At 40.6% G+C, this 15,397-nt stretch overlaps 1 protein-coding gene across 2 annotated transcripts in view; it reads right to left on the reverse strand.

Annotated features, from left to right (window-relative positions):
- The window catches only part of TMOD2 (tropomodulin 2), a 32,141-nt gene that overhangs the window by 13,159 nt on the left and 3,585 nt on the right, over window positions 1-15,397 (reverse strand). Inside the window, exons 3-6 of one of the 2 annotated variants that reach the window (XM_069459771.1) lie at window positions 12,654-12,776; window positions 9,720-9,806; window positions 7,261-7,391; window positions 5,159-5,266 (exon numbers count right to left, since the gene is read on the reverse strand). In XM_069459771.1, the coding sequence (XP_069315872.1) occupies window positions 5,159-5,266; window positions 7,261-7,391; window positions 9,720-9,806; window positions 12,654-12,776 (449 nt within the window). The remainder of the gene's footprint in view (window positions 1-5,158; window positions 5,267-7,260; window positions 7,392-9,719; window positions 9,807-12,653; window positions 12,777-15,397) is intronic. The other variant, XM_069459772.1, reaches the window with a different exon arrangement.

Here is a 15,397-nt window from a genome sequence, read left to right on the forward strand (position 1 = left end):
ATTGTATGGAAATGCATTTTTCTGTGCTGTCCAGATGGTAGCCACGAGAAATACGTGGCTATAGAGCCCCAGGAAAATGGCTACTCTGAATTGAAACATGCCGTAAATGTAAGACACACACAGGATTTCAAAGACATAGTGTGAAAGAAAGAATGTAAAGTATCTCATTACATTTTGAAATATTTTTGATATTATTGTTTTAAATAAAACACAAACAGGCCCGGACTTACCATGGTCCTACTTGATTTCTCAAATTTACCATGATGCAAAAGAGATGTACATTCAGTACACTCTTCAACTTATGATGGGGCTACACCTGGATAAATATATTCAACTGATATAACCTCACTGTAAGTCAAAGAATATACAGATGTATATTGCTAAAATTAATTTCACCTACTTTTAATTTTTTTTAATGTGGCTACTAGAAAACTTAAAGTTATACAAGTGGCTTACATTTGTGGCTCATACTTTATTTCTAATGGACAGTGCTGTTCTAACCTTTTGATTTTTATGTGGCATCATTGTTAATAATAGAGTGTTTTTTTGGCCAGGTGAGGTGGCTCACACCTGTAATCCTATTAATAGCACTCTGGGAAACGGGGGCAGGAGGATCGCTTGAGCTTAGGAGTTTGAGACCAGCCTGAGCAAGAATGAGAACCCATCTCTACCAAAAATAGAAAGAATTAGCTGGGCACAGTGTCATGCACCTGTAGTCCCAGCTACTCGGGAGACTGAGGCAGGAGGATCATTTGAGCCCAGGAGTTTGAGGTTGCAGTGAGCTACGATGACGCCACTGTACTCTAGCCCAGTCGGTCGACAGAGCAAGACTCCGTCTCAAAAAAAAAAAATAAGGAAAAAGAGAAAAGGAAAAAAATAGTGTGTTTTTTTTATATATTTGGGCCCATTCTCTTCATTGGCAAATAGATGTGGTTATATGGAAGTGCTCGAGGCATGGTAAACTGAACTTGATTGATTACAGATGGCTTACATCTGCATCCTGGCTTGGCCACATGCTGTGTAATCTTAGTCAACACATTCAACTTCTCTGAGTCTCAGTTGCCTCATCCGTAAGACAGGGATGTCGTCCTCTTCCCATACGTGTAGCTTGTCTACATTCACAACAATTCCAGAAGTGCCTTATTGAATCTGTTTTTGATTCTAAGTCTCTTGAAGCTCTTTGCTTTAGCAATAATTTTTAAAGCAACAGTGAGTAACAGCCATAATCACCGTTTGCAGACCTCTAGAGCCTGTGGGGTAATCAACCAATTTTCAACCTGTAAGAAGATTCTTTCCTGACAAGGGCATAGCTGGGAGGGGAACCATCTGGGGGTAGTCAGGTGGGCTGGACCATATGAAGCCATCTAGGCATAAGGCTAAAAGAGATGTTTCTCTTCATACCCTTAGGACAGCAATTATTCCTCCCAACTGTATAGAGTGTTAATTGCTTCTAGGTGAATATGAATTTACCTGATACTACCAGCAAATCTCAATGATCTCTGAGGAAAGTAAGGTCCAGAGAAGTTACTACAGATATCAAATAACAGGTTAGCAGCAAAACCAGGACACAGACCTGGGTCTTTCTCTATCAAGTCTAAAGCTTTTCCTGGTACACCACACTGCTTCACAAGTGGAACTGCTGTGCTTTTGTAAGCCTAAGAAATGTCTCAAATACACAACATTCTTGGAGTGTTTTTAAATACAATCGTGGAGCTTATTTATTTATGGTTACCACAAACCCTAAAATAAAATGTTTTCTTATTAAATGCAAGACAGCCTTAAGTGGGGACATGTCTAGATGAATGCCGATCACACAGGGCTTCACTGATGCTATCAAAATAATAATCTAGAATATGAGAGCAAAATAAGGTTTGAGATACGCAAATGGCATCCACTAGAAACATCTTTTCACCTCATGTTTAAATGCTAAAAATGAAGCCTTATGACGGGAGCTTCCAATGAAACAGTCACTCAGGTGCAGCGACAACTAAGAAAAAAGAGGTTTCCTAAAACCCTCATTTTTTCCCCTTGGTTCCACTTCTCCTTTCTCTGCTTACCCTTGGGTGGGAGGAGTGAGGACGGGAGGAGAGGAGGGTGGTGTGACACACACATCAGTTAGAATGAAGGAAAAGTGGAAAATCTCCAATAGGGGTAATAGTCTTTAGAAATCAGTAGCAAAATCATATTTTGAGGTCAGGCATGATGACTCATGCCTATAATCCTAGTACTTTGGGAGGCTGAGGCAGGAGGACTGTTTGAGGTCAGGAGTTCAAGACCAGCCTGAACAAAATAGCAAGACCGTGGCTTTATGAAAAATAGAAAAATTAGCCGGGCATGGTGGCGCATGCCTGTAGTCCCAGCTGCTCAGGAGGCTGAGGCAAGACGATTGCTTGAGCCCAGGAGTTTGAGGTTGCAGTGAGCTATGATGACACCACTGTACTCTAGCCTGGGCAACAGAACAAGACCCAGTCTCTAAAAAAATAATAAAATAAAATAATTTAAAATAACATAAAATAAAATAATATTTTGAAAACTCTATTCATATAAAAGAATAAATGAATATATATATATTTCCTGCAGAACTTCTGTTTACAGACTGTATTGTGACTAAACCAATATATTTTTAAATTTTTTATTGACATAAAGTAGTTGTTCGTATTTTGAGGGTTCATGTGATATTTTGATACCTGTATACAATATGTCATGATCATATCGGGTAACTAGGATATCCATCACCTCAAACCAAATGTTTACCTTTTATGTTGGGAATATTACAGTTCTTTTCCTCTAGCTATTTTGAAATATACAATAAATTGCTGTTAACTATAATTTCCCTACTGTACTACTGAATACTAGAATTTATTCCTTCAATCTAACTGTATTTTGTACCCCTTAACTGACTTCTCTTCATCCTTCCCTCCTCCTTCCCTTTCCAGCCTCTGGTAACCACCATTCCACTCTCTGCCTCCATGAGATCCACTTTTTTAGCTCCCACATATGAGTGAGAACACACAATATTTGTCTTTCTGTGTCTAGTTTGTTTCACTTAACATAATGACTTCCAATTCTACCTATGTTGCTGCAAATGACAAGATTTCATTCTTTTTTTATGACTGAATAATATTCCATTGTGTATATACACCACATTTTCTTTATCCATTCATCTGTTGATAGATACTTAGGTTGCTTCCATATCTTGGCTATTTTGAATACTGCTGCCATAAACACATGCATGTAAATATCTCTTTGATATACTGATTTCCTTTCTTTTGGATGTATACCCAGAAGTGGGAATGCTGGATCATAAGGTAGTTCTATTTTAGTTCTTTGAGGAAACTCCATACTGTTTTCTATAATGGCTGTACTACTTTACATTCCCACCAACAGTGTACAAGCATTCTCCTTTCTCCACATCCTCACCAGCAGTTTTTAACCAAATAAATTATTTCTTAAAAAGCAAGTTACAAAAGATGTTAAATTTGCCTGAAAAATGTTACCAAAAAAATCCAGCTCCTAACACAGTGCTTGTCAGATGGCAGGCATTCAACACATACTTGTTGCATTAAAAACAGCATCAAAGATACTATATTTGGAATTTATTTAGTCAACTTGGCAAGTTATCTATTTGACCTAGAAGTTAGATTATTTACCAGTAGTCCTGTTGACAACGGACTATAAACTATTCCCACCCCTGCAATTTTACTGAAAATAATATATTAAATAGAAGTGACAAATCATTTCTTTGTTCATCCTTTTATTCATTTACAAAATATTATATTATATATTGTGAATATTTTTGCTTTATTGAAAACAAATCTACTAAAGGTCAGAGACAGTAAAAAAATCATACACAGATAAGAATCCTTAAACTGCTCATTTCACCTTACCAGGGGTCTAGTTCTATGATTTTTCTATTTCAATGATAGGTTTCAAATTCAAAACTGCTTTCAACCTACAAATTTAGATATGTAATAACCACTGGTGCAAACACTGATTTTGTAGCTTGGTGCCTCTTTTACATGAGTGTTTATCTCAAGTTTGCTGTTGTCATCACGGAAATACTCTCTATTGCTGAGAGGCTGGAGGTCAGGATTATATTCATTCATTTAACAACTACTTTTCAAACATCTCTTCTGTGCCAGGACCATAATAAGTAATCATTACTTTCATGTCATCTGTTTTAAATGCTATTTTAGATCTTCCAAAAGACATATTACTTTAAATCAAAGCATCAAGTCAAGGCAACTTTTGTTCTTCTATCTTGATTCAAGGGCCGGGCATTAGATGCTATAGAACCACAGGGTAATGCCCAAGCTCTTAATAAAAGACACATTTTAGCAAATGTATGACAGCGAGGCATTGTGTGTAAATATAGCATAGCTTGATGGTTAAGCGTCCTGGTTGTCGAACCAGAAACACCTGGTGGTGAACCCTGGCTCTGCCACTTACTGGTTGTACTACCTCGAACAACTTAATCTCTCTGAGCCTCAGTTTCCTCATTTCTTAAAGTGTAAACTAATAATAGTATATACCTTATAATGATTAAGTGAGATGGTATGTGTAAAGCACAAAGATCAGTGCAGGCATTTACTAATTCCTCAAGAAATTAGCTCTTAATAGGAGGACTTAATAGGAAGAATAACTAATTAGCTATTAATAGGAGGAATAAAAGTGATGATAGTGATGGTAGAAGTATTTACTTGGATCAAGGGACTTCCTTATTTGGCTGAATTATCTAAAATGCATAGAAGGAATAGAGCTTTTGGTTGGCTTTTTTCATATTCTGGTTAACAAGCTGTCAAACAAAAAATTGTTTCAAGATTAGGTTGTTTAAAATATTTTGGACACATATTAATCCATTTCAAAGTTTAAAATAAACTACACTTTTACATTTTTTATAGGCACCGAGTTCCTGTAGGATTTTAGGGCTTACTATCCAATGACTGTAACAGAATATTACTATAGATGTAAAAGTCTTAGAAAATTTGTACTAAACACAGAACAAACCCAAAATATTTATTTAGTTAAATGCCAAATTTATCTTGTTTCTTTCTCTGAAAAATGTAGCGCTGACAAAATTCTAGTTCAAAGTGCCTGACAGTTGGGTTCTGAATTGTGAATTCAATAAGTCATATTATATTTCTAAAATTTTACTTACAATGGCCACAGGGTCATTGCTGCGGGTTGCAGCCAGGCTGAACTTTTTTACATGAGTGTTGGTCTCTAGAGCCTTTGCAAATTCCTTCAGAGTTGGAATTGGAATGTTCTAAGACAAAGAAAACATGGCTAGTTGGTGGTCCATTCTATAGCATATTCACCCCAAGTTAAGAACCCACAACTTTTAAATATCATCAATGTTTAGATGGCTAATTACATGATAACTCTTCTAAGAGGTTCATTATCTGGCCTTCAGCAGTCACGCCATTCTGAGTCAATAGCACCACTTAGTGTTCAAAACCATCTAAGGCAATGGTACATTCTGACATTACCTGCTCTCCCTAAACAAGAAATTATGCACATACTAAACTTCCCTCTTTTTCTCTTCCAGTCTCCATATTCTAGCCAGACTGACCCACCTGCCATTCTTTTAATATACCATGGTCGGCCAGGCGCGGTGGCTCACGCCTATAATCCTAGCTCTCTGGGAGGCCAAGGCGGGTGGATCCTTTGAGCTCAGGAGTTCAAGACCAGCCTGAGCAAGAGCAAGACCCTGTCTCTACTAAAAATAGAAAGAAATTACACGGACAACTAAAAAAAAAAAAAACAAAAAAAACATATATATATATATATATATATATATATATATATAAATTAGCCAGGCATGGTGGCGCATGCCTGTAGTCCCAACTACTTGGGAGGCTGAGGCAGGAGGATCATTTGAGCCCAGGAGTTTGAGGTTGCTGTGAGCTAGGCTGACACCATGGCACTCTAGCCTGGGCAACAGAGTGAGACTCTCTCTCTCTCTCTCTCTATATATATATGTATACATACTATGGTCTTTCTCTTTTCCATGCCTTTAAATATGCTTTTCCCTTTGCCAGAAAATTCCTTTAGTCCTTTTCTCCAATTAATTCCTACTCATCTTTCAAGACCCAGCTGACATATCACCTCCTTTGTTTATTGGTTCTCCTAGGCAGCATTAAAATTTTTCTTCCTTACAATTCTATAACATTTGGGGGCTTACCACATCATGTTGTAATTATTTCTTTAGTGTTTTTCTCCTAACACAACCTTTTCAGAGAAAAGACTGAATGAATTTTACTCATCTTTGTACTCCCTCTTGTAGAGCACTTAGCACAGTACTGACCACCGGGGACAGAAGACATATGGGGTATAGCTAGAGGTGGACAAGAGTCCTGGCTGCATGACAGACTAGCTCTGTGACCTTAGCAACTTAACCTCTTTAAGTGTTACTAAGAACTAAATGAGATAATAAACTTCAAGTATTTAGCAAAGGATATGGCACATAGTGAGTACTCAATAAAAGTCAGTTATCATTACTAAATGCTAGGAATTGGCCAAATAAGAATGAACAAAACAGACCACAGGCAATGTTTACACACACACACATACACACTCGTCCCCTCCCTTTGAGAGTGTCATGACTTTATTGCCAAATAGAATAAAGTAGAAGTGACGATGTGTCACTTCAGAGGCCGGGTCATTAAAGGTATTATGGCTTCTGGCTTAGCTCTTTCTTTTCCTCTTGGCTCACTCACTCTGGGAGAAACCAGCTGTCATGATGTGAGGACACTCAGGCAGCCCTGTGGTCTCCACGTGGTGAGAAATTGAGGTCTCCTGCTAACAGCCATGAGTGCGCTGTCTTGGAAGTGGGTCCTCCTGCCCAGTGAAGCCTGGCATTGCAGCCCTGGCCGACAGCTTCACTGCAGGCTCACTTGAGACCCTGAGCCACAACTGCTCAGCTAAGCTACTCCTAGATGCCTGAGACTCAAAAACTGTGTGAAATGATAAATGATTTTTGTCTGAAGCCTCTTAGTTTTGGAGTAATTTGTTGCTCAGCAATAGGTATAACTAATGTACTATGTTTAACCCAAGCACACTGATTCTCTTCAAAGAATTCTAAAAAGTACTCTTTTTTTAAACCCACTTCTTCCTTTGAAAAGGATATCTTGACTCAAAATCAGTGACTACAAAGGACTGCAAACAGGTATGAAAGTAAGCAATCAGTCATCTCCAGTAGGTTTTCCAACCTCATGATAAATCAAGTGACTGACGATCATCACAATCATAATAACATACCTTAATGTTGTTGAGGTTGACTTCTTGTAGGCTGGGATCATTGGCTTTCATCTGCTGCAGACTTATTTCCACGTTTGTGGGATTGGGTGGTTCCTCAAATATTGGCTTTACCTTTTCACCTTTGACCACATCTATGACACAAGTTTTAATTTTAAAAAGAAAATTCAAGGCTTTCCTATCAAAATCAGAGATGACTTTCCCCCAAATGACATGTCTTTCACATGCTCTCATTCCAATAATATTCTAATATCAATGATATTAAGCTTATTCTCAACTAAGCAAGCATGGGAATAGTATAGTTCTGAGTTGCACTTTAGAAGGTTGATGTTTCTCAACTGCAATGAGAAGTCTCAGTGGCTGACACTGCATAGAGCTAAAAGTACAGGAAACCCTACAGCAAACCTCAACCCCCCAAATATCCAGGGGAAGTTACTGCTGATCTATATGGATCTCTTTCAGACTATGTCTCAAAAGCAGTTAACAGAAAACATTTGGAATATATTTAACATACAAAGGGTTAATATCCCAATATATGCAGAGCTCCTACAAATCAATAAAAGAACCCCATTAAAAATGAACAAATAATATGCTCAGAAGAATCTGTCACTTAATCAAAAAATATAAAAAGTAATTAAACTCTGAAATAAAAAATGAGATATCATTTCATTAGCCAAAAAGGGGGAAAAAAAAAGTAAAAAGAGGCCAGGTGCAGTGGGATGCCTATAATCCCAGCACTTTGGGAAGTCCAGACAGGAGGATCCCTTGAGCCCAAGGAGTTTGAGACCAATCTGGACAACATAGCAAGACCCCATCTCTACAAAAAATAAAAAAGTAGCCAGGCATAGTGGCATATGCCTGTAGTCCTAGCTACTCAGGAGGCTGAGCCAGGAGAATCGCTTGAATCTAGGAGTTGAAGGTTGCAGTGAGCTGTGATCATGCCACTGCACTCCAGCCTAGGTGACAGAGCAAGACCCTGTCTCCAAAAAAAAAAAAAAAAAAAAAAAAAAAGCATCTTCATATATTTTTGGTGGGAATGTAATCTGATACAAACTTTTTGGTAGAGTAACTTGGCATTATTTACCAAAATTTAAGATTTGCATATTCTATCACCCAGCAATTCTATAAGTCTAACCTACAGAAAAAATAGCATGAATATATAAAAACATATATTTAGAGATGTTCTCTGATGTACTACTTGTGACAGCAAAACATGATAAACAAAATATCCACCAATATGAAAATGGTGAAATAAATTATAATAATTATAATTTATTAAATAAATGATTATGCATCATTACATAGCAATTCATTAACTATCATTATCTATTTGTTATTTATTCATTAAAAGAATCTATTCTTTAATATATTCACGGAGTCACATAAAAATCTATTCATTATTCATTAAAAAAGTTATATGTTCATTAAAAGAATGAGGTGAACCTATAGGTACTAAAAACACACCATAATTTTAAAAAAGTTAATGATATTTGTGTGTATGTGTACGTATAAAAGCCCAGAAGGTTATGCACCAGATTGTTAATAGCAAACACATTGTCAGAATGTTACCCTTTGATACTGAAGCTAAAAGGGATAGGCATTTTCCATCTGTATGCATAATAAGCCAGAAAGAAAAAAATTAAAAGGAATATTGCTCACTGGATAAATTACCCATTATAAATGACATTTCATAAATATGCTACTGAAACTAGAAAGATCTCACAAGTTTCTGTCAAAGGGAATAAAATATAATTAAGCTGAGAAAAGCTGTAATGTTCTGTGAGTTTTCATAGTACCAAAAATACATTGTACTGAAATTATCTAATTATTGGTCCATCTCTACCCTGCACAGGTAAGTTCCTTTGGGCAGGGACCATCTTTTATCTTCGCACCTAAACCAAGAACATTCCTGACACATAGTAGGTACTTAGTAGGTGACTGATGTATGAGTGAGTGTAATTAACTGTGTACACTTCAGAGGAAATGTGGACATACAGGATGGTCTGGAATTTCTTATGCCAGTAAACCCATGCCGGCCTGCCTTTCATGCTCTCTGGGGGAAGTAGGTATTCATATTCTAATGGCAAACATCTGTTATTGAGATAAAAAGACACTCGAATAAAGAAGGGAACTTGATTCAAGCTACCATAGTTGATTAAAACATCCTTTGGAACATGCTACTGCTTGCATTTTGTGCTGAATATGCAAACGTTTTATTAGTCATTTCATTTTCTGACTGAACAGACCTACCATGAAAGTGTGTTGTGGGCAAAACACAGTGATTGTCACTAGTTACGCTGCCCGACAGAGCTCCCGTTATCAGCTACTCTGTTCTGGTTTGATTGCTCAGAGCCCGAGGACCCTAGTGAAATGACAAAGGGAAAGGCCTGCAAGGCCCCTGTGCTACCCGCAACACCTGCAGGCTCCAGAGCTTCACAAAACCAGAGTCCACGTCAACTTACTTCTTACAGGCCCTTTGCCACCTTTACTGTTGGCTGTTTCTTCATCAAACTTTGGATTGTTGAGTAAATTGTGTACTCCAAGGACAGCTAAAAACAAAGACAATGAATGAGCATTAAGTTTGCAGAAGCATGTTAGGGTGTCTATGTTGTTAATTTGCCCTTTGAAGGACAATTCTTTATAACACAAAGATAAATCTCTGACTCCTCTTTTCTTGCATTGTGTATAATACATGTATAGTATTAAATAAACTTATTTTAAAAAGCTGCTTTCCAAGACAACCAGCAATCTTCACGTGTCTTTCAACATCTAGACATGTGGAATCATTTAGGAACTGAGGACCGATGGCCTAGTTATGTCCAAAATTACTAAAAAAAACTGCTGAGACTTCCTAGTTAAGTAGACTCAACCCTTCAGTTTTCCCATCTGTTAAATGAGAAGGTAGGACTGAGTCTAAGGACTTTTAAGATCTAACATTATATAGATTATTTCATATATTTTTCCAGAGGCAAATATAGGAAGATTGTGGGGCTCTTTCAGTGTAAGCCTCCCCCTCTAAGAGTACTAAAAGGAGTTTTCCTTTCCCCATCTAAAGCATCCCAGGGTGGGAAATAAAAGAGACATCGGCAAAAAAAGGTCAGCCAAGCACACTGAGATTTTCAGTTTCCTGTATTACATGGAGCTTGCACCAGGAGGCAGCACAGTATGCAGGAAACAGCGTGGCCGGTGGGGAGGGGAGAACGAATGCTGGGCAAGCTGAAACTGCAACTGCCCACACAGATTTCCCTTTGCTAATGAAATTGCAGGTGAGACTGGCCACCTGGAGAAGGATCCCAGAAGAGATGATCACCTGGGGACAGGTGGTAGAGGAGTGCCTCTGAGATCATTGTCTCTACTGTAAGCTATGGATCAGAAGGAGGCAGGCAGCCAGCACAGCATGAGGAAGGCCCAATGGTCAGAGCCAGCAAGTACGTGGGATAAGAGAGGGCTCCGGAGCAGCCAGCCAGAGTTTGAATCCTGACGCTGTTGCATGCTACCTGTGTGGCTTGGGAAGTTGCTAACTGTCTCTGAGTCTGTTTCCTCATCTGTAAAATAGGGATAATAATTATGCTTTACTTACTACAAAGATTAAATGACTTCCTATGTGTCAGGCACTGTTCTAAGTGCTTTACAAACTCTGGGTAAATAATAAGAATTTGCCACAGTGTCTCTGGCATTGTTTAGGGAGAAGGTGTCCTATCTGATAAACACTGGCTACCGAGACCATACAACAAACCTATCTGCTTGCTCTGGCCCTGTGCTCACCCAACGACCTCTCATTATAATTTGGCTCCCATTACCAAGTTTTGATTTTTGTTTCATCTGTTATCTGTGAATCTGGCTCATGGACCAGTCCCTATCACTCCACTCCAATCTGATCACTTCTATGTATACAGACAAGATCAAAGCTCTAGACCAGCAGGGCTGAGAACTAGACTCTGGATGGTGACCACACAGAGATAAGGACAGTCTGGGTGGTGCTGTCTTGGAGATCAACTGCCTTTGCTTTGATGAGCTGTCTGTCTGCTCTCTATCTGCCACGATAACATGGGCAACATGGACACTCTCATCTAAACCTCAATGGCTGTCAGCCCATGCACTCACGGGGCTGCTCCCAGTCTTCCAGAAATATGCACCCTAGAGAAGATGCTGTCACCCACCCCAGCCGGGCTTGCTCCTGAGTTCCTAGGGAGGGAGGCTAAGTAAGGATGAACAAGGACAGTTTTCTTTTTGAGTTATCTCTCTGGTTTTATTGAATGAATTTCAGGATCTAGTATCTTTCAAATGATTGGTGTTTTTCTCTTTCTCCTTTCTGAGGCATTTCCTGGGAATTCGAGCCCAGCCCTGCATTCTCCCTTGGGGCAATTCTCCCAAGAAACCATGAGGCCACCCTTGGGAGGCGCAGTAACCATAACGGGATCGCTCCGCAGTAACCAGAGGGCTCAGATGACCAGTCACTGTAAAGGGCCTTCTTTACCAGGGGACGCAGATGCCTCGATTCTTGCAGTGACCTCCAAGAGAGGTTCAAAAATGTGAACTTAATTATCAACCACTGACCTCATCACAGGTAGCTGAGATGGTTGGCCTGTATTAGAATAAGGCACAGCTGGTTCTCCTGGGAGGAAGGAAATTATTATTCTATGTCTTCCAATGGAATAAGAATGAGAATTCTCGCTAAAGCTATGGACTGGTTTTTAAGGCTCCTCTGCCCTATGGTGACTAATAACCTGTGTATAGGAAGCGAGGGGTAAGATTTAATGTACAAATATGCTGGTATATGCAGGGAGTTTTTCTCAAAGACTATACGAGAAATGGGAGAAGGCCTAGTAATTAGGGTGAGACAATATTTCATTACATATTCTTTTGTACTCTTTGAGTTTTTAAAAATGTAGATGTAAAAATCAATTAAAATAATTATTATCATTACCGTGTTACTATTGTTAAGAAAACTAGAAAGCTAACAGACCTATAAGTGTGAATCAAATGGAACAGTAGCTGTGGAGAAGGACAAGAACTCATGAAAATTTTGTGATGACAAAATACCAAATGGGAAAACTTCTTAGAAAGCATTAAGGGCTGTTATTTCATTATTTAAGTTCTCAACACCCCTTCATATTTGTTCTCTTTGATTTCTCACAGTAACTCTTGAGTTTTGTAGGATAGATATCATTTCAGCATTTTATAGCAAAATTGATAGAGCAAAAAATATTAATATTTGCTCAGAGAGGTTAAGTCACCGGCATCAAATCTTACAGCTACGTGATGGCCGGAGTCAACATGGTATCACAGTAACAATGAATAGCTGTAGAGAAGCTCAAAGGCTGCTGCTGTGGGTCCCAGTGCACACCTGGAGGTTACAGAGCCAGACAGCAAAGTTCCCAGAGCAGAGGACTAACCTGCAAGGTCATAGAGTTCAGTGTCAGAGGCGCTGGCCAAAGCTTCTTCCAGTTCCGGGTCAAGGGTCACCTTTTCTTCTTTACGCGTTTCTACGGGCTTTTCTTTGGGTATAAAGACTCTCCCTTTAAACCAGAAGAAAAAGACAATGGTGTGCTACTGCCTTATTGGTAGGATAAGCGGACTGAGCAGAGAATGCAGTTCTGGCCATTAAGACCCCTAACATTAGGCCATTTTGTATCCAACTGATTCTTGAATTGCAGGGACTGTGCCAACATCAATAATCCACCATTAAAGGGAAGGAACGTTGCAAGAGGAATCCTGCAGTCAGCCACACAGAGATCTGACAGTACAGTCCTTAAACACAGAGGGAATAGGTGGCTTCTACCGCTATATTACTGGCAGCACTGCCCCTAGGCCTGGGCAGGAGGGGCCCTGCCCTGGGCCCTGCATTTGGAGGGCCTCACTCCAATCTTCCTCTGGCTGCATCTCTCCCAAAGGGAGAGGCCAAAGGGATATTCCCATCCAACACACAGGCCATTTGCTAGATCACACTCCAGGCACCTGCGACCCTGGAGTTCCCCGCCCAAAGAGCCTGAGCCTGCTCCCAGGGCCCGAACGAGCCCTTCCCATGTCCATCCTCCTGAAGGTGGGGCACGCTGCTGGGGTGTGCAGCCCCAGGCCAAGGGGAGGCTGCTTGCAGGGGAGCATGGACGAAGCTCAGATATGTAGGCAGGGGAGGAGGAGGTCCAACACGTGTGCTTAAGGCCCTGGCAGTGTGGGACGGACAAACATCCCTTCATGGAACTCTTGGAAGCCCAAGAATACTGGCCTTCTACATACACTTGTAGGAGGATATAACATATTTTAACAGTTTGATAGCTTTTAAATATTTAGAATAAATGGCATGTGGGCCTCTGTTTGTGTCCTTGCCTTAGTCCTCCAAATACTGGGGACAGGTTCATCCAAACAACACCAGGGATTCCTGAGGGAAAAACTGGTGACACCCCAGAGTTTTCCCCCTCAATTGGGAGTGTAGATCACTAGGATGCTACATCTGGGGTCAGTTGGACTAGTGTGGTGCTGGGAACACAGCCGCCTCTCTGGAGCACACCAAAGCAGGCCTGATTTTAAGGAGAAATCAGGGTTGCTATACTTAGACATTGTGGGTGTCCGTGAGCAGCAAGGCATTCTGTGCCTCCCACAGGTGCATTCTCTGCCACCATCTCCCACTTTATCCTGTCAGATTCCATTTATTTTGCCCCCTACTCACTTCTGAAAATGCTGATATCTACACCCTACCTCCTAGCCCAAACTTCTGGACTGATGGATCACACTGCTGGGAGGATGGCAGAGTACCTGCTCCTAACTTCCAGCCAGGCCAACACGGCCACATCCCACATGTGCAGAGGCCGACACAGGTAAACCCAGGACATTCTAGAGCCACCATTGTAACACCTCAGATAGCTCGCATTCATTTTCCAATGAGTCACACCTTCTGACTCTTGGTTTCTCTTTCTCTCTTTTTTTTTTTAAGAGACAGGGTCTTGCTGTGTTGCCAAGGCTGGAGAGCAGTGGCTATTCACAAGCACAGTCCCAGTGCGGAGAAGCAGAAAGTTTTGACCTGCTCCACTTCTGAGCTGGGCCAGTTCACCTCTCCTTAGGCAACCTGGTGGTCTCCCACTCCTGGGAGGTCACTGTATTGATGTCAAACTTAATGGGGACACTCAATGGGAATTGTGCACTATAGCCCAGAACTCAGGCTCAATCCCCCTGCCTCAGCCTCCCAAGTAGCTGGGATACAGGCATGCACCTCCATGCCCAGCTTTCTCTTTTTTGGAGCTGCTCTTCTTTCTTGGGCACGATTTTTGAAATTAGTCTCCTTTATTTTGACTTTTGGAGTTCCCTAAAGACTCATCCCACTATTGTCACCTCCTCTTTGTCACCCTGGATAGAGCAGACAGCTGGCACCAGCTCCAGGAACTAGGACCCAAGCTTTTTCCAGGTCATCTTGGCTAGCCTGGTCCACCCCACTCCTATAGGAAAGGAGAGAGTCAAACCCAAAGTCAACCAACCCTTCCTCATGAAAACTCTCAAGGAGACTTCCCTGATTACAAAGGCCGGGTATTTCTTGATGGTTTGCCATATTGTCAAACAGTTGGGTTAGTAAGCAGGAGCCAGTCAGAGCTGGGCACTCCAAAGAGAGGAAAGAAAGACATGGCTTGTGTGGGGCACCCTGGCAACAAGCTCCCTATCACTCTCAAACATCCTGATTCCTGCCTTGGCATCATATAAACTGCCACATTTCCCAGAAAGAAGGAAAATACACTGGGAAACAAAGGAGGAGGATGGCCAGAAGATAGAAAATAAAAAAAAAAAATCAACTAATCAACAACTTCTCAGACACTAGGGCTCATGTCAGACTTAATTTTCATCATTATCTGTGGCCCAAAACATTTTATTTCTGGCTGAGATAATCTTGGGTCTAAAGTCAAAATAGGATTTCTGAGTTCCTCCTTCCCAATGCTGTTTAGGATTACCCTAAACATGAGGTACACAGGCGGCCCAACAACTATTAGTATTCAGGACAACTGTTGAAACAGATCGATTCCTGGGAGTCCAACCAAACAGTAAGTTCTAAGCAAAAATAAGCTGCACTGGGGAGTCAAATCTGGCCCAGGAACCTGAGGTGCCCCGGCACACGGCACTCAGGACCAAGGCTGTGAGGCCTCTCTCCTGAGGACCT

The sequence above is a fragment of the Eulemur rufifrons genome, chromosome 2, assembly GCF_041146395.1.
Source record: "Eulemur rufifrons isolate Redbay chromosome 2, OSU_ERuf_1, whole genome shotgun sequence".
Taxonomy (NCBI): domain Eukaryota; kingdom Metazoa; phylum Chordata; class Mammalia; order Primates; family Lemuridae; genus Eulemur; species Eulemur rufifrons.